The sequence below is a fragment of the Athene cunicularia genome, assembly GCF_003259725.1.
Source record: "Athene cunicularia isolate RWA chromosome 3 unlocalized genomic scaffold, athCun1 chr3_part1, whole genome shotgun sequence".
NCBI classification, from domain to species: domain Eukaryota; kingdom Metazoa; phylum Chordata; class Aves; order Strigiformes; family Strigidae; genus Athene; species Athene cunicularia.
The window spans coordinates 123,130,026-123,150,267 of NW_020799097.1; the positions used below are offsets into that span (position 1 = coordinate 123,130,026).

A 20,242-nucleotide genomic window follows, 5' to 3' on the forward strand; every position below is an offset into this window, starting at 1 on the left:
GGGGGGGGGGGGGGGGGGGGGGCTGTCAGCCCCTTTACCCAAACTTCAGCGCAGCACACCAGAGCTGTTGCATGTGGCAGTCTGTGTTCAGACAAGTCCAAAGCTCTCGGGATCAGGAAAGCCCGAGCTTTTTCAGCTGGTGCCCGGTGAAGTCAGCAGGGTGGCTCTCGCTGCCGTCAGTAGGTGCTGGATTTGGCCACCGTAGAATACGCTATTGCTCAAACAATGGTGGTAGAGGGCTTGGCCGCCCCCTAACATCAGTTTTATGCTTGTCTCTCAGATGGAGTAAACAGTTTCTGTTTGTGGGAGTTGAAAAGACACTTCCTACCTTTTTATTCTTATTTTTTGGGGGGGGACTTCACCTGCACAAATGAAGGTGTCTGTCTTTCTTAAAGGCTTCTCACAGGGTACAAAATTGACAGAGGCACCTCAGTTTCCATCTAAGTTCACGGGAAGTTTTCACGTGGTAAAGTGGATTGTAGCAATAAATTGTGTTTTCTTAAAAGTTGCTCCTGCTTGTACTTACATTGCTGTAGACATAAAGCAGTGGATCAAGCAGGGTAAATTGAAAGTAGCCCTTTCTGCTTGAAGTTAAAATGCATACATTTTTATATAGTAAGATGGTATCTTTGGAATCTGATTTAACATAATGAGCTAGTGGTGGTGGTAGAGATAGGAGGAGGATTAGCAGTTGTGCTGCCAGACAGGTACCTGAGAGTGTGTCCTAGGGAATACTTCCATTGTCCAGGCAAGTATTACAGCATCTAACGTAGCAGCTGTAGATCTTCCTCCTTTTGTGACTGATTCTACATCCGTTTAAGTTGGTAGCAAAAACCACCTACTCCTTTTCTGCAGGAACTGGATTGGACTGCTAACAAACGAAGCTAGACTTTGTGCATATTAGAATACCACTTTGATTTTTGTGTCAAGCTGATTTGTTTTTCTCTGAAGCTGATTAAAAACAAACAAAAAGAAACTTTCTAGCCGAAGGTACTTCAGGTTTTATCTGTAGATGAAGCGGTCTTAAAGAGCATTAAATACGTCTGTAGGTGCTGATTTATTAAGAATAGTAATTGTGTTCCTTTATACACCTGTTCTTTTTAATGTGAAAGATGAAATAGTGACAGTTTCTCGGTGTTTTGGTGGAAATAATAATATAAATCCAAGCACTCAAATTTTCTGCCTGAGAGGCATCAAGGAGTTTGAGATAATGTCCTAATATCAAGGAAAACCTCAGATTTTGTAATTTTAATTTTTTTTTTTAGCTTCCATGAAGTACAGCAGATCTTATGCAATATCTAGTTTGAAGAATTTTGCCATCAATTGCACAAGCTGCTTTTATTTTTCCAATAAATAATTCATAGCGAAATATTTTTTTTTAGGAACTCTGACTTTTTTTTACACTGATATAAACCGCTCCTAGCACAGTTCATATGCAGAAGTGCTAACACTAGACAGGTGATCCAAAATACTTGTGACTATTTGTGTTTTATGTAACATCTTAAAGTGTAATCTGTCAAGCAAGGAGGATACAGTACTTTGAAAGTGTAAGTAGTCTTCTGGTGATCTCCTTTTTATAAGGGCTGGGTAGCAAGAGACACCTTCTTTTAACTTAGCTTTATATGTGTAACCGGCTCATGGGGAGACAGCTCCAGTTGCAATGGTTCCTTAGCATGCACACACACACCAATCAGTGCCAGAAAAGGCAGCAGCTTTCAGTTACCGAGTCCGAAGATCAGGAGTGTTCCAAAGGAGAGAGCAAGGTCCAGTTTAAATGTAAGCATGTTGGCAGTAAGCACAGATCTTTAGTGTAGATGAATCTTTTGCAGATTAATAGTTTGTAGAAAGTGGAATTTGCCAATCTGAGAACAGTGCTCATTTTCTTCAGGGGTATATAATACAACTGCATGTTTTCTGCCCTTGTTTTATTTCTAAACTTCCATCAGTCAGAGCAACTGTGCTGTCACGAAGAAGTGCCTTTTTCTGTAAATGGATAGAGACCCTCAACATATGTTTGTTCTTTAATTCTTTTATAAACAGAGTCAATTTTTGTGTTTGCTGTTAGTGGAGGTTTCAGGTTTGTTCAGCATTACAATGCAAACACTATAACAGAAAATAAGATAACAATACTGACTGCTCAACACAAGTGGAGAAAGAAAGCCCTGTAAATGCATTGCTAACTTTACCATTGGGTGCACTGAAGTAGAGCAAAAACAAAGTCCAAAGCAAACGTGGCTGGGAGACAGCAGAGGCTTTTTTTAAGAAATAGGCCTGTATATCCTACAGCTGTACAGGACCAATCACAGCAGGGTCCCTACCCTCCGACTCATGGCTGTACAGGTATCAAACAGTGTGTCATCGTGCAGAATAGAAACTACGCACTGACATTTGCTTCACTGAAGGCTCCCGATGACTGTGTCAGATGCTCGTGTCATTGCAAAGTGACCGGGAGAAGCTGTGAAGACACACCGCAGACCTGCAGCTGGGAGATTCCTGCTGTGCAAAGGGGAATTCCAGGCTGGGGAAGAGCTGGTCTGGGGGGCATTTCCAAGGGAGAGCTGGGGCAGTCTCCAGGGGCATTACAGCCTTATTGGTCTTTAAAGATGGCTTTAAGTCGTGATGAAGAGCAAGACAGCTTGAAAGGACCAAAGAAGCTGTCAGGTGACCAGACAGCGAATTTTTGGTTTTCACATGTCCCTTTGAGGGTGGAGGCTCAGCTAGCTCAAGTGAGACAGCAGCCACCACCACATCAGAGTGACTGTGGGTTCAGGCTGCTGCAATGATATTAAAACCATGCTCAGAGTCCTGTGTTAGGCTAGTTCAAGCCATTACTCTTCCAAATAAGGGGCCTGGCTCAGTACTCTGCTTTGGCTGGTACATAAAACCATAGGTGTTACCATATAACGCCTGAAGTTCCCAATCTATATAATATGGTCAGTATTTTGAGGAGCAGTGGACTCAGAGAGGAATTTCTCATTAATATCGCTCCAGAATTGAGTTTTAAGTGGCATTGAATAACATGAGTCTCAGTCTGTGTAATTATTAGGAGCCAAAGCCTGTTTAGTTTTTTAGTTTGCTTTCACACAAGTAAGATGTATTGAATTTCATCTGACAGTTTCTGCTTCCAGTGAAGTTAGAATAAAAATTGTTTTCTTAATATAGTAGAATACAAAGAGAAAAATGAAGATGCGTTTTGTTTTCTTTTAATGTTATTTTTAAAACTAGGCAGTATGTGGAAGTAGCAGGAGAAAGAAGTTCCGTTTTCAAAGGAACCCTGGGTTGGTGAAAAGATCTAAACTCGCCCTAAAACTTGCTTGGATGATGTGCAACAAATAAAACTGTTTCCTCGATCCCAGATTTTTCATCCCCCTGGGAAACCCTTGTGCTATTTGAGCCACGCTCACCTTTAATGGAAATGTGACAATTATCAGCTGTTTTCTTAGAGTTTCTTATAGTAGCCTGTAGTCTTTAAAAATCTCCTGTCATGCCAGGCAGGCAGCAAGGTTGAGTGAACTGCGCTATAGAAAGAACCACCCATGATTGGAGGTAAACTATGCGGATATACATTGGGGTGGAGGTTGAAAGGAGCGTGGAGGGCATATTTGAAGCAGACTGTGCAACTGCTACAGCAGGTCTGACTAGTTTGAGATGCCTGAAGGCAGCTTTGTCTTAACTTCAGGTAGCTGCAAAATGAAGTTTTAAAACCCATTTCAGAAATACATCATCATCCAGTGCCTCCACAAACTACTTTTCATGTGTGTTTTTACAGGCACTCTTTCACCCCTGGAAGAAGTGTTTAATAGATACACATACATGTGCGTGTATATCATTTGCATGTTTTTAAAATACATATTTCATCAAGATAGGGGACCAGCGTTCACACGCAAACCACAGTGTTTTTTTAAACAGTGGTAGCATTTTGCTTTCTTACCACTCTGTGTGCGCGTTGTGTGTGTTCATGTGAGAAAGAAGCCACTCTTTACGTATTTTTGGCATAGCATGACTTGTAGCTGGTTGGTTCTTGTGCCTTTGCCTGTCCCTGTGTAGGAGTGACTTACACTTTATGTCTGTGCTGTGGTCAGAGGGATTTTGACCAGGGTTTGTCTGTTCTGGCTGTCCCAGGGGTACAATAACCTGCTTAGGTTAGCCTCCTGTGATATAGCTCACGGTCTCCCTTACACTCCTACTCCATCTGTTTGGCAAAATCGGCTCTTCTAAATAGCCCTTCCCCCTTTTTCTCCTAACTAAAGTATTCCACAAATAACTTGGGAATGAATAGGAGAGAGAATATTTTCTCTGTGTGTAATATACAGTGTTGAAGCTTCCTGTTGCTGCTGTGCTTCCCCTTGCTGGCAGAGGAACATGCGTGTTACATATGTGCTCTGATGAGGGTTTTTTTTTAATTGTGGGGAAAAAAAATCAGTGTAATACAATCTTGGGTGAGGTGAATGGGTTGTGCCTGACTGCATATGAAATGAAGTTTAGGACATTTAGTTTCAGTTTCCTGATCTCCTTCTTGTACGTTCCACTCCCAATTTCCAAAGACTTAGTTTGTGGTTAAGTTTGTTTGTTCTATGTTAATCGACCTGTACTAAGCCTACTTTGAAACACAGATTTAATACACGTTGTTAAAATATGCTATTAAAAGGGTGTCCCATATACATTTAAATGATTTATTTGAGAATGTTTAAATTACTACACATAAGTTACGTGGATCCCATGGTGGCTGTTTTAAAGGGTATCGGTTTGGTGCAGTAGTTTTTATTGTGAAATCAAGCAGGTGCCTCAAAAAAGGGGATCTCTTTCGTCTCTTAACTCATAGCTGTTGCAGGTTGAGAATAGTTCAAGGCTGGCCAAAGTTCCCTTTATCAGTTTTCAAAAGGCTCCTTCGTAGGATGGGAAACACATGCTGTATTTCAACAAACACAAGAGCTTTAGTACACTGGACTGAAAGGCCAACAGTTATCATCTTGTCTAACATCACTTAACACCATCTTAGCAAACTTTCAAGTCAAACTTTAACGACCTTTTTTTGTTTGTTTGTTTTCACTGGTGGTGGAGAAATGTCCAACAGCTTTTCCACCTCTTGAAGAGAAACTTGGGGGTGAGTGGGTGCTTTTTCACAGAATATACTTGTTTGCAGGGCTATGTTAATTAAAGCAGAAATGTTGAAAATGTCTCATATGCCCTGTAGCTGCTTTAAAAAATGTCAGGGAAACACCTTTCTTTTCTCCTCTTTTAACTCTCAGTAGTGAGAAATTGGTTAGCAAACAAAATCTGCAGGCCAGAAACTAAAATGACTTGTCATTGCTGGGATATATGTTGCATTTTGCAGTATACATTTCTTCAGAGGTTTTTTTTTTTCCTCTCCTCTTCTTCCCCTCTGCCATTCGCTGCTTTTCAGTTTCACTGTGATAATTTATTTAACACTGTTTTCAGAGCAATAACCTACTTCTTGGCAAACCATTCAGTTCTTTCCACAGTAGCATGGGTATTTTTCCCCCCTGTGTGTTTATTAAGGGTCTATGACAAGGGGGATAAACGAGGTATCTTTAGGGAAAAGATGCTACAATAAGCTTGGAAGCAAGGATTCAATTCAAATAATTATACATACACAAGAAAAACTCTCATTATATACAGAGGTGTCTCGTCTCTCTTGGATGCACACACAATTCTCATTAACCTTTGTAGGAATTACACACATCCAGCGAAGACGGGTCTGCAATACTCAGTCCCTACATATGCTAAAACTATCAGCTAGACCGTGATGTGTGTGTGCCAATAGAGACATCTTCTACAATATAACACAATGTTGCTGTAATCTATTGTTCAGAACGACATTGCAGGGGAGGAGGGATGTATAGCCAGTCTTGCTATTTCATCATTCCCCCTTACAGTCTGACCAGTAGCATCTTGTCATTACAGGCGTGTAATTTTAGCAGTGAAAAGGGAGTGTTTGCTAGCCTGTGTCACTTTCTGGTGGCCGTGCTCCCTCTTTCAGTTTGTTTTGAATTTAATTTACAAGTAAGATGCTTCTTTTTAGCCAGTGCTTTCACTGTGCTGATGCCTGCCGGCTCTGCAATGGGAAGAAATGGAAGGCAGTCAGTCCTGGGCTGAATTGGGCCCTGAAGCAGTACACAGCCGTCTTAATTGCTGCTGCTCCACTGCTTGAAGAGATTATGGCTCTGGTTCTCCCAGCACAGAGCTGAGCGCACCGGCTCTGGTGTGGCTCCTTTCCCACTGGCGGGGAGGTTTCATCGTGCTCTGATCCTGCTTGCAGGACTGGCATCTCCCGTGCAAGGAAGCCCAGAGTGCTTCCCAAACCCCCAAAACCATAATGTGGAGCAGGGGGAGCTTCTTGGTTGATCGTGTCGAGGCTTGTGTGTAGAAGCCCTCTTATATTTTTTGGGTGACAACAAGCAGAGTCTGTTGAATAATCAGCTAATCACATAGTAAAGTCAGAGGATCTGGCCTAGTGCTGTGTCTGGTTTTATTTACTGCAGCTCTGATTTCCTACTACTGATGCCCAGGTGTGTAACGCAGCTCCTAGTCCTTGAGCTTTTGATACTGGCAGCAGAGTTGCTCAGCCTGTGTGTACACAGCACAGTATAATTTGATTCGTGCTTGGCAGGCCTGGCTGCTTCCTTAACGCTGCCACGTGGAGATCCAAATTTCAGAATAACCCCGGCCTGGATCTTTTGGGTGGCTCTTTGAATCACAGAGTCTGAGCCAAGCTGCTCCCCAATGAGGAGGCTCCTGTGTGGCAGCATGGGTGCTGTTGTGAGTGGACAGTGCATGCAGCCATCTGGGAAGGATGTAAAGAGGATTTGGCATGGAGGTATGACCAAGGCGAGGGCAGCTTGCCTGAAAACCTCTCTCCCCTCAATGACTAACCCTAACAAAACAGCTCCCGAGCGTGGGAAGGGGGAATCCTCCATCTGGCTCAAAGCAGGTATAGCTGGGGTTGGTGGTCAGCAGGGCCACGTCTTCACCAAGGCTTCGCAGGGCTGAGGAAAGTGTTAGCAGTCGTAGAAAGCTTGTTTCTTAAAACTGCCGGTTAAGGACAAGACCACAAAAGGGCAGGCTGGGGTCTTGTTTGCATCTGCTGGGCGCTGTTGTAAGGATGCTGATGGGAAGTCCTGTCTGAAGCAGAACATGTGAGAATTGACATTTTGGCTGTGTGAGACCTTTGAGATAGAAATTACTTCTGCTGGGCAATCCAAACCTGTTCCTTTTTCTAGTAAAGACAACTGCCTTCCTGTACATGAATAAAACGTACTTTGAATAAATGTTTTCTAGCCCTGCTATTATAACAAAGCTATATCCTGCTCTTGCTTTGTACTGAAAATAAGTTGTCAGAGTTACTCACAGCTTTTGCTCTTGACTTCAGCCTCGCAGCTGGTTTGAAATAAGCCTAGCTAGCTTTCCACTCACAGAACCTGTGCAGTCTTGTTCACCTTCTAATTCTGCCAGGGTAGTCTTTAATGGTTTAACGAGCTAACAAGTGCTCATCTGATTTAAACTTGCGTTACGTTCTGCTACCCTGATAGAATTCCGTATATTATAAACACCGGTAATAACATGACTATAATCTAGAAAACCAGCTCTCCTTTTTCCAAACAATTACTTAATGAGGCAGTAATTTATTCTAAGCTATATTTATTGGAGTCCATTCCAGCTTTATCAGACATACTCTGGTGTGTGCAGTTAAGTCAAAAACATTAAAACTGCTCCACTTCTTCCAGGGGAACGTGTTACATTTAGCAAACTGACAACATTAGAAACTGTTTCCAATTTAATAGAAGCATATGCTTCCTGCAAGACTTAACACACTACAGAGTTGGAGATTGCCTTAGACTGAGACTTTGCCTTTTTTTTTTTTTTTTTTTTTTTTAGCGTGGAGCTGGAAAATGAAGGCAGAAGTGGAGTTTGTAGTCGTGGTTTTGGTTGTTTTGCTTGCTTTTGTTTTTCAGAGAGCCTTCTAGCAGGGCTTCGATGGGCTGCAAGTTTAAGAAACTACCAAGAAAGTCGCGTGGGCGGCGCATGTAGAGCTCTCGCTCAAAATGCAGTTTCTGATCATTAACAAACAGCAAGAGCTTGCTTTGCCCTCTGGGCCTCAAATAGTACAGTATGCAACAAGGGAGAGCAGGCAAGGCACGAGGATGGAAACAGTAGGATCAGATTACAGTTTCAAAATATCGCTGGAACACGTTGGCTGGTGTTACACTATTGACTGGCTTTATAATTGCATTGCTTATTTGCTAGGGAAGGCTTCACCTTACTTTCTGATTAACATGGACATTCCTTCAGGGACCTGGGGACTCCAGGCTCTGAGTACTAAAGTCAACCCCCATGAGAGCTGCATGACTTTAGATGATCCTCAAATGAGAGTCTGAGCTTCCCTCTGTCTTGTTTCATGTTTGCAGGGAGGTTTCCTTGCACAGTCCCTAACTAATTCCTCCTTAGATTAGCCTCTGAAAGTCACCCACTACGATTTCCCATTTTATTTCAACTTTAATTTGAGATTAGAAAAGACCCCTGTCACTCTTAGCTTGCTAACTGCTCTCCCCTAGTCTTCACTCATGGGTGCCTAAAGCAGGGGGCTAAGGCTGCAATACTGTAGGGAGAGGGAAGCTGCCTTTCTTGCTAAATGCAGGACTAGGGTGCTGATCAGATTTGCTTGCCTCTCTGCTCCTTCTGGAAGAGCTGAGGTTACCTGTCCACCATGGGAGATGGGAAGGGTTAGGTCTCTATAAGATAAATGTGAGAAATACCTGCCACTTACAGTTACTGCTGCCACTGTCAGCCTTGCAGTGAAGGCTTGCAAACATAAAAACAATTCCCTGTGCTCTCTGGAAGCACAGAGCTACCCAGGAGGCCAATTTTTTGATATAGCTCTAAAGCAGAGTTTTGTAAGTGCTTATTAAACTTCACTCAGTTTAAAAAAAAAAAAAAAAAAAAAAAAAAAAGCAGACAGAATTAATGTAAAATGTAAGTATCAGGGTAAACAAACCTTATAAATGGAGAATGTCTGAGCACTCGGTTTGGAGAGGACAAACTCCAGCACAGCTCTGTTCCCTGTACCTCTTGTCTAGGGTTGGGGGTTTTGTTCTCTAACTCATGTGTGACACGAGACCCAATTCTTACCAGGCAGCAGTTGTCAGGAGTCCTCTCTATCCAGGCAATGTGGACACATTATGCTTGAACAAGTAAAGTCTGCATCAGATCCTGAGAAGCAACCCTAAAAAAACCCGCAAAAAACAAACAAAACAAAAAAAACCCGAAAAAACAAAAAAACAAACAAAAAAAAACACCCAACCCCACACCACCAGTCAGTGTATAAATTGCAAGCCAGCTGCAGCATATTGAATGTAGCTGTGTCGTACACGCTGTACTAGCTCCCAGGGATGCTGCCATGCCAGGATTTAAAGACCCTGGTGTCAACAGATGAAATCTTAAAGGAGGGGTGAATTTGATCACACTGTGGCTGTCGCCTCCAAAAGTCCACGTTGCTTATTCGCTTCAGTCCTGGAGCTAAAGCTCGACACCTGGGCTGTTCAGCTCTCTTCCTTGTTTTTAGTGAGGCTGGGAGAGGGTGCCAGATTTATACTGGCATTCCCCTCTGCTGCTTCTCCTCCTTTCCAGCTCTGAATGGGAGGAGGATGCCTGTGCTCTTGGAGGGAAGGCCATCTCCCAGCTGCTGGGGAAGGTTTGCTCTGCTTTGCCAGGATCCTGCAGGCCAAAGAGCATCGTTCTGTGGTGGGTGAGCCCATGGTCCTGCCCTGAGGGAAATTTCTGAGACTGGGCACTCTTGGTCTCTCTGCCATGACCTTGGGAATGTGGAAACAGGGATGGGGAGAGAGAGATTTACATGTTTGCCTCCTTAGCTATAGGGGACAGATGTTTTGAAGTAGTGGGGACTGGTCACAAGTTCAGGTGGTCCCTCAGGCTGGATCTGGTGACACTGAAATGCCTCATGGCAGCCCAGCCTGCCTTGGCTAGCTTAGAGGATCTAGTTCTCATCTTGCCAGTTGAACCCAGTTGGCACAAAAGGCCTTTTTATTTTAGTCCTGCAGTTATGTATGCCAAATCCTGATCCTGCTGAAGTCAGTAACAAAACAGTCATTCACTACCGTTGGGCCAGGATACATCCAGTGCAGCCCTCAAGGATGAGTACTGAGGGATGGAGGAGAGGAAAATAATATTTCATGTGCCAGAAGTGACACAGAAAGTTCTTGCGTAATTTATCGGATAGAGTCTCCAAGAAACCCTGGTGAGGTTCATTTACACCTGAGCTTTGGGAAACTTTGTTTTGGGAATGAAATGTGCAAATGATGTACTCTCTTTGGGGTTTGGGGGCTTTTTTTTTCTGAGCGCATGTGTCTGTTAAGTAGTGTTTTATTTTAATTCCCCCAAGTTACTTTTTTTTTTTTTTTTTTTTTTTTTTTTTCTTCAAACTCCATTTTTTGCATGAGCCCCTGCTGTTCATGTCTGTCTTTTGGGATTCAGCTGTGTGGAGATGAATGCCTGCCTGTGAACTCTGGGGTTTGATGATTCTACCTTTCTGAGCAACGTGGTGTTTGTTCTAAAAGTGAGCCTTGCTGTATTAAGCTGTTCATCCTCTAGACCGACTGATAGGAGTGGAAATGTGACTACTTAAAAATCCTTTTCCGCTGTCCCTCTTGGTGTTTGGTTCCTCTTTCTTTTTTTCCTTCCTATCTTCCTTGATGAGCAGGGAGGGACTAGTGGGTTGTGGAATCGATTTCCAAGAAAAGCCCTCAGTCTTGAGAGACATTTTAAACTAAACTGATAAAAACATTTGAGAATTAATATTAAAGGTTATTTTTATTGTGAGATAATCAAATCACTTTTTCCATCTGTTTTTACATATTTAGTGCTTCCCTGTGACAAAATTCCAATTATTAAAGACTTCAGAAATAGTCCAGCAGTGACAAAGTAACATCCTAAGGACAATTGATAAATACAATACTTCCCTCATGATGTGTGCTTACCTCTGTCCTCTGGAGAGCGAAGGATTTGTCACTAAGTGGGCTCAGAGACACAGTCAGTCATTGCACAAGCTTTTTTTGTGTTTAATCGATGATGGTTGACTCCAGAGAACCACCCGTTCCAGACTGATTATCTCTTCTGCTGAGCCCCAACTGCATTTTTTCCAGCTCTGTCTGAAGAGCATGCAGAGCCAATAAAAGGAAGCTAAATGACATGCAAATGAAAAAAATATATATTACTTTTGTTTTTCAATTAAGAAAAGCCAATTCCCAAACAATGCTAGGGTTTCTCTGGCTCTGAGGCCTGTGCAATCACCCTAAATGGGCAAAAAAAAAGCAAGTAGAATCTTTTTTGGTAACAATGGTTCAGCTTTTGGGTCTGGGTCTTCCAGACCTGGGGCCAACTGGTGGATAATATTGGGGAAGATCTCCAAGCAACTCCCCCTGCCTCAACCCTGGGATAAATGCAGTTTTTCTATTGCTTTTCTTCAGCTTTCTGGTTCCACATACCTAAGTAGCACTGAAAACTAACTTGCATACCAAAACCCTGCAACATTCTTTATTAAAGCAACAACAAAGTGACATCCCATCTCAACTCTTTAATGCTTGGCCCCAAAGTGACATTTGCTGGCAGATGGATGGAAATGCAGCAGAAATACATCTGGCTGGGATTTTTGCCCAGACAAAATAGATGCACAAAAGACCCTCCATGGATGTGACCCTAAGTTTCTGAGATGAACAGAACTGAACCAGATCAAATGTTGGCACTGTACAGCTTCCTTTTCTCCTAATGTTGTTCGGTATCGTACAATGTTGATCTCTAATGTAGGCATGAAAGTGTTGGTTGAAGGAGGGAAGAGATGGTTTGAACTGTAAAGAACAAACAGGCAACATAGTCTTAAGCTCTGGTGGTCAGAAACTATAGAATTCCTGTATGGAGATCCAGAGAACAGCTTGCAAGCCTGAAAGTGTGTCTGTTTTAACCAACTCTTATCAGCTGGCCTAAAAAGATACCTATGCCTCCTTGCTTCACTTAGAATGAATAAAATGATTTATGGAAACTGAAGGAAAGAGTTTTTACAATTCCTCTTTGCCTGCCAGAAGAGAAGGGAATAAAATAAAACTTAGAAAGCTGAGTCTGGCAGTGCTCACCTGAGCCCCCTGTTTGGGGGAATAAACCCTGCCTTGCTTGGCCTGGCATCCTCCTTTGCTGCGTTAATGGTTAAACCCACTTCAGGGAGCATTTCTGGGGAAAAGGAAACTGAAAGCTGCTGAAAAGCCAGTAGGTGAAACTGGCTTTTATCTTTTAAAAGGACAAGCTGTGAACCAAGCTACATGAAGATCGAGTGAGATGGAAACCTTGAATCATTTCTAAGTTTCCTGGAAAATTATGTAGAGGCTTTTGTTGTGTTTACTAATGATGAGCCCATAGCTCTTTCTGATCATCTTAAAAGATGTCTTAACTACCAGCACCTTAATCATGGATGCAAGTGGGCTCAAATGTGTTCATTTGAAATGCTTGTCAGCATCCCCTGACAATAATAATTAATAATTGAGTGCAGGGAAGGGAATGTGGCCACCCGATTGGTCTGTTTTCTTTATCATGGGGAAAAAGGTTTGCTTTGTACAGTGAATATTTTTAAACATTCCTGGCAGAGCCTGACAAACTTCAAAACTCTCGTAGTCCCCAAGCCATTTAAAAATTTCTCTGTTAAACAGAGCATTGTGGAAGGAGCATTGTTATGTCTTTAGGACAGTCTGTCTTTTTTCAGGCAGAGGAGAAGAGTAGGAAGGGACAGAAGGCTGCTCACTCTCCTCCTAACCCATTTCTGCTTTGAAAATGTGCTGAACTTGGGCAGGGGTTTCAATTCTTGCTAGCCCAGCCCTCCCTTTCTTACTCTATCTGTCTGAAGTTGAAGGAAGTGTGTCCCTTGTGAACATTTGAACAGCGAAGCCCCCCCTCGCTCCCCAAACCCACGTGCACATCTCTGGAGTAGTCCATGGAAGTGACACTAGGGAGCAGAGAAAAACCAGACTTAGGCAGTAGTGCTAAGTTTCAGAGGCTTTGTTCACCCGAGATTCCAGGCGCGGGGATCGCTGGTAGCTGGCCAAGGAGCTTGGATGGCAGCCTACCCGTTCCTCAGCTCTGCTCAGCTTGCTCCCTCCCCCCCAACCTTTCTTTTTTTAATTGCATAATATGCTAGAAAATGATCTGGATTTGGGACTTATTTTTAACCAGAAGAGGCTCACTTCATCCAATCTGATTTTGGATTTAACACCCAGCAAATGCCTTCTGAAGCTATTTTTTGCATTAAAACCCTGACTACTTTTGTCCCCTCTCCCACTTTGCAAGGGCTCTTTGCTTTCCAATGTTTGTCAGCCATTCTTGGGGATGTTTGCAAGTCCTCTAGCTACCTTGTCTGTCTGCAGAACTGGTGTATGATGATCAAATTGCTATTAGACCTGCACGGATCCTGTTAGGGAAACTGGGAATTGTACTCAAATAAGGCAGGCGGGTTTTGTCTCCTAGATGATAGCTTTGTAATAAAGCTTATATGAGGGGAGTCAGGCATGGGGTTAAAAATCTGTATGCCTGTTGCAGCTTCTCTCTGGGTAGCTGAGGCTGGAAAGCATCTTCCACTTTGTTTTAAAAATACGGGGCAGAAATCTACATGCCGTTTTATTAGTATTAAACAGCGGGTGGGATGCAGGAATGAACAGGGGGCTGTCTTGTGATCCTATTAGAAGGGCAGCTGTGTTAGTGCTCCAGCACCTCACCACTTGACCTGGGAAGGTGAGAGGAAAACCAAACGTTTGCCCTAAGATGTGGAAGCAGGCTAAGTGCAGGGTGCTGCTCTGCAATGCCTGTGATTCTACCCCAGTTTCTGCAGGACTTTTCCTCGGCTGATTTGATGCAGCCCATGGGACAGGCAAGTTGAAGTGTGGTAACAGCCTCACCTCCTTCTAATTTTGATTTAGTTGTGATAAAACAGTTTGTCTGGGAAACTGAGTTTGGGCAGGTCGTGGAGGAGAGAGTCAGAGGGACCCTATTCTCAATCATTGAAAGAAGTGCCTGTCATAGCAGCTGTGCTGTTTCACCCAAGGAATCATGAGTATTCCAGCAAACCAAGCCCTGGCTACTCAACAAAGATGGGTGGTGGTGTGGAGCAGAGGGTTTCTGGCCCTAACGCCTTCCCTGTTCAAATGCATGGCATCGGGTCGTGCTTCTGTTACAGCACAGCGATTCCTTCATTTCTCTGCTTTTGAGGGGATCTTCATGTTGCAAAAATAATGGTGACAAAATGAGGCTGTGACTGTGCTGTGTAGAGAAGCATTTCCAGGCGCTCTGAAACATCCTGGAAGAGATGGCACTGGGGATTGAACTGCCCTACTTTTAGCTCAGAAGTGATTTACGATGCAGGGCAAGTTTGGTAAAATTCCCTTTGTTTCCTCCTTCAAAATCTGCCATCTGACCAGGAGAAAACTGCATGCATTTATGCTGATTTTTGTTCTTTAGAAGGCCCTACAGCATTCTTTTGTTCTCAAGTGAAACCTGACATAGATGTAGTCCTTAGTGAGAAACACGCTTTGATGGGGGGGATTGAAGACAAATGGTGCATCTGGAGTGATGCTGCATCTTTGCTCTGGTGCAAAAGCTCTCCTGTATGTGGCTAGCAAGCTCCTGAAAGTCTTACCGGAGGAAGCAGAGGTTGCTGGCATTGCCTGCCTTAGCCAGGCAGAGGCCGAGGGAAGGATTTCAAACCTTACTGTGTGAAATGCTTTCCGGATGAGAGCACAGCCTCCCCCAGCCCTCTGTCAGAGCTGCTCTTGCTTCACGTGCAGGTTGGGGATGCAGCACCCCCCACCCAGTGCAAGGGGCAGGCGGGGCCCGTGCTCCCACGTGGATTAGGAGTGCGAGACTGGGGGTGCTTCTGGGGCCCTGGTTCCTGGAGGGATATGCTCAGTGCTTTGGGAGACACCAAACTCCTCTGAAGCTTGCTGAGGTAGATGCCCCTGTCCTCAACCTGGGACCCAGGCACTGTCAGGATTGAAGTCCCTGGCTGCAGCAGCAGAGCGTAATGGTCTTGGAGATTAGACTTAAAGACCTTACGGATCTCTTTATTCATCTGTAATTTATCTGAGTGTAATAACTGTAGTCCCTGTTCTAGTAATTTAGTCCTTAGGCGACCAGTTAAATAAACCCACGAGGTCAGATATGCATATATACTGGTGTGCTAAAGGGTTGGATCTCCCAGCTTCACTGAGAAAGTTTCTTTAGTATACAACTGCTTGAACTTCCCTCCTCTTCTCCTCGTGAACGCCTTTTTGCATAAAAAGGAAAATTTACTGTAAGAACCTTGGTGTACTACATTTGTATTCCCAGGCATAGTACTTGCATCAGTCAGGGGATCTAAGGGGATGTTCAGTACGGTACCTGTAGCTTGTGCACCTATGTACAGATATTTGGGGACCATAGGCCTAACATTATGCAAAGAGTGAAATTTGTTGCCAAGCGCATAAGGGCCTGAGTTTTATAGATGCTGGTTGAATTCCTGCTTGGAATTTACCAGCGTAGCTGTGCTTAAACATGGACCAGAGCACTGTGTTAAGGCAGCTTCTGCTTCCTCATCACGCTGCCAAGAGTGAGTTATATGGACAAATTCCCACTTCTGACTGTTAGGGGTAAGTAAGAAGGGGACAGGGCGGCCACTGGGTCCACACCGCGTGTGCAGGGGTGGACTGGGGTAGCGATTCAGGTGGGAAGAACAGGCTTTGAGCTTTGCTGACTTTATCAGTCTCTTTCCTTTCAGATATATGTTGGGGAAAGGAGGAAAGCGGAAGTTTGATGAGCATGAAGATGGGTTGGAAGGCAAAGTGGTGTCTCCTACTGACGGTCCCTCTAAGGTGTCTTACACCTTACAGCGTCAGACTATCTTCAACATTTCCCTTATGAAACTTTATAACCACAGGCCATTAACCGAGCCAAGCTTGCAAAAGACAGTTTTAATTAACAACATGTTGAGGCGAATCCAGGAAGAACTCAAACAAGAAGGCAGCTTGAGGCCCGTGTTCGTGACCGCTTCGCAGCCCGCCGACCCTCTCAGTGACAACTTCCGCGAGGCCCAGCCGGCGTTCAGCCATCTCGCCTCCCAGCCCCTTCTCCCCACTGACTTCGTAAGCACTACGCCCCTGGAGTCTTGCCTCACCCCAGCCTCTTTGCTCGAGGATGACACTTTTTGCACTTCCCCGACTGTCCAGCACGATGGTCCGACAAAACCACCACCTCCTGCTCTCCAACCAGTAAAGGACAGCTTCTCCTCAGCCTTGGATGAAATCGAGGAGCTTTGTCCAGCACCTACCTCCGCAGAGGCAGTAGCAGCCGAAACAGAAGCCGATGACTCTAAAGACCACCCTAGCGAGTCCAGCGTTCAAAAGCCCGAGGGCCTCCCGGAGAGCAGAACGGCTGAATCCAAACTCATGGACTCGCTACCTGGCAACTTTGAGATAACAACTTCTACAGGTTTCCTCACAGACTTGACCCTGGATGATATTCTGTTCGCTGACATTGATACGTCCATGTATGATTTTGACCCCTGCACATCTGCCACGGGGGCTGCCTCAAAAATGGCTCCTGTCTCAGCAGATGAGCTCCTAAAAACTCTTGCTCCGTACAGCAGTCAACCAGTAACTCCAAATCAGCCTTTCAAAATGGACCTCACAGAACTGGATCACATCATGGAGGTGCTTGTTGGGTCTTAAAATATAGAAATATAGCTTTTCTTTTTTTTTTAAGTACCAGTATATACACTTGGTAGTATTTCCATAGTCCCTTCCACCCCTGATTCACAGCACTGTGCATGCGTCCTTGCTTGCCTTTTTTGAAAAGAAAAGGATCACACTAGTTTTTGCTTCAAGCAGAGTTGGAGTGCCTTCATCCATGTATGACCACTTCTAATGTATTTTTTTTAAAGTGGTTCCTCAAGGAAGACTGAATATCCTGGTATAGGAAAGAATATGTATTGTAGACAATGTTACGTTATTACAAAAAAAGAAAAAAAAAAACAAAAGAAAAAAATTGTAAAAGCTAAGCACAAGGATTATGTTGGGGAAAGCTGTAAATTGCATGTGCATATTTGTCTATTTTTTCTATAAGTTTTATTGCCAGAGGTAAAAAATTTTATTATTTAGATAATCTCAATACCATTTTAGCCCTGTATAGGTTGACTTAGCAATTCAGCCTTTTGGAGGCATTAACCTGCTCCTCTTTAAGTGTTGCATTTACGTGGCTGTTTAGAAACTGCTGCCCAAATTTATTTTATATTTTTGTACAGATTCTGCAGTTTATGATATTGTTTTTTCTAAAAACAAATGCTGTTTATACACACAAAAAAATAGCTATTTTGATAGGATTTGCTCACATAGTTCCTGCATAATTCAGATGTACAAGAACCACTTGTACTTTTATACAGAGTTGTAATGTTTTATATGTGTATGGTGCAAAGAGAAAATTGGATCAAATAAGCCTGCAGTCGGTTTCCCTGAATGCAAACAAAAAAGTGCTTTAAGAAAGGGCTGGGAGCTGCCTCTGTAGGAGTTTCGCAAGTGTTTGCTCCCTGCTGTACCCACTGCGCACTACTGTGATTCCTGAAACTTAGAGCCATGTCCTTTTCCAACATGTATGTGAAGCAGTTGGCAGGAAACAGGTTGTGGAACTTCACCCGAAGACGTCCCGGGCACCACCGTGGCTCCAGCCTCCCCGCCCTGGCGCCGGGCCAGTGCCCCCAGGCCCACCCGCAGCCCCCTGCCACAGCGGGCGTCCTCGCGGGACTCGGAGCGCCTTAAGACAGCGGCAGATCAGCACTTCCTCACCCAGAGCTCCAGGGAATGGTTTGGAGGGGGAACGTGCCCGTCACCCACTGAGAGCTGACCTCTCACGGCAATCTTCCCGACCAATGGGCAGAGCGGGCAGAAGACTGGCGTTGACAGCCTCCACTCGCCCTTTCTTGGAGCATTTATTTCTCCTTCCCTCTCCTCACCTCACTGTGCTAAGTGCTGAAAAAGGCAACTTCAGTATTACTGCAGTGAAGCTCATCTCTTACCTGCACTGGATGGACTTGCTTTAATATCCATTGCTGTTGAAACTGGAGCCAGTCATGTTACATCACTTGGCATCGCATATAGGGTTGGTTTCTTGTATCAACTGTGTTACCTGCTTTACACTTTATAGACCCGTTTTACAATGAATATACAGACACAGCTTTCTATGCATGGTCCCGTTCCCTCTAACACCTGAGAAATCTTCTCATTACGGCACCAATAGCATTTTTTTAAGTTCATTGTGGTGTACATTTAATTTAAAAAAAAAAAAAAAAGTTTGCAATGTATCATGCCTATTGCTGAAGTTGCTATGGCATTTTAGTTTTTTTCAATGGTACTTTAGCTGTTGAGCGCCGGTTACAACCTATATTGTTGACATGCCTATGGCTTCTTTAGGAATAACTTTTATATTTATTTAAGAAATTTTAAATTATGTTTTATGTCATTTGGCAATATTCAGTCAATTCTGCTCCCTTCTTGTCATGGATGAAATTGGGTCTTGTCTGCCTTTTAAGGAGGCAGCTTTTTATAAATTGGCACTTTAAAACAGGCCATATATATTTATTAGTATATAGATAGAGGTAACATAGATATGCACACAGACACAGTATAAAAGCAAATACATTTTTCAATGAAGGAACTCCTAATCAAAATGAAATGCGTCATGTACAATTACAAAAACGTGCTTCTGGCTCCTACTTCATCTGCTAGGGTGAGACATGGGGCAGGGGGAGGGAGGCAGGATACTGGCTTAAGTGGGGGGGGATTGCTTTCTTCTTTTTTCTAAGCTGAACTCAGTGAAGCAATGGGATGCTGATGGATTTGCCATTGTCTCCTTACACAGACTAAAAAAAAAAAGAAACAAACCCACAACCAAAACTTTATTGCTTCATACAGAAAACCATTGACCAAGTGCAGCTTTAGGGACCATCGGAAGTGAGGGGGTGGGGAAGGAGGGGGGGATGGCTGTGTCTCAAACACGGCAGCAACTGGCCCTTGTAGGAAAACCAACAGCCCCGCTGGATTCTGCACCTCTTGTAACTGGAGTAACTGGGAAAACGTTAGCCACACAAGGGTTGGGTGCCTGTCTGCACAAACCTGGAGGCAGGGGGTAACACAACAGTTTCACACGGTACCGTGGTAAGCACTTGCCTAACCACAGTTAAAAACAGTATGCTGGAGCTGACCATTTTGGGGGGAATTACTTACACATTTAAACAAATACCATATGAGAGGCAAAAGTTCACATCAATGCCATTTTTTTGGGAGATGTGCTGTTAAGTGGGGTTAGTCAAAGTTTTTATATCCACAGCCCAAGTGATGAGCTCTGAATCCACTTCACCCCTCGGAAGACGATGTCTGTGTACCCTTGGTGCTGAAGCGCACGTCCTGTGGCAGAGTCCTTATGGGAATCCCACAGGACATAAATGTACCTGATTTATGGGACTAGGCAAAAGGTTGGCAAGGCTGGTGCTGCTCTGTCACCGCAGCAGGCTGCGGCGGGAAAGAAAGGGCTCCGCTGCGGCTTTCTCCTGGCCATGGCGTGGCCCTAACAGCAGCCATACATGGAATGGCTCCGAGACCTACACCAGGGTTGGAGATTTACATTAATGTGCAATGAAGTGACAAGATGGGAGCAGAATAAAAGAGCTTTGGATTTGAAGTGATTTTTTTTTTTTGTTTTTCATAAATTATTTATTCTTTTTTTTTTTTCCTTCTGTAAATATATTTATTTTATTGTGAAGCTAACAACATCTGGATTGTAACATGTACAGAATGTATGGTAGGAATGTATTCTCTTGTAGGAATGTAAATCTGTATGAAAAAGGGTATGGGAGCCAGATTTAGAGAAAATGAATTGAGTTCCAGTCAGGATATGCATGGTTCACATGACTTCTTCCCCCCCCCCTTTCTAATATGGGTCTGGTTGTTTGAAATATGCAAAAAAAAAAAAGGTATGGATGAGGGACAAGTTTAATGTTCAAACTTAGTCCTAGTCAGGCTCCTACCCCATCAGTTTCTTGAGATGGGCCTCCCTCGGCACTCTGCTGGAATCTGCAACAGGAGACAGGAGCAAATAGAATCGTCTCCATCGTGCTGGCCTGGTAAATGTTTGAAAAAAAAAAAAAAAAAAA

The 20,242-nt window shown here is 43.7% G+C and overlaps 1 protein-coding gene across 2 annotated transcripts in view; it reads left to right on the plus strand.

The window, feature by feature from the left end:
• Positions 1 to 19,011, plus strand: part of SERTAD2 (SERTA domain containing 2) — a 52,670-nt gene extending 33,659 nt beyond the window's left edge. For both annotated transcript variants that reach the window (XM_026845796.1, XM_026845797.1), the window contains exon 2: positions 15,821 to 19,011. In XM_026845796.1, the coding sequence (XP_026701597.1) occupies positions 15,825 to 16,769 (945 nt within the window). In that variant the 5' untranslated portion in view covers positions 15,821 to 15,824 and the 3' untranslated portion in view covers positions 16,770 to 19,011. The remainder of the gene's footprint in view (positions 1 to 15,820) is intronic.
• Positions 19,012 to 20,242: the final 1,231 nt, after the last annotated feature.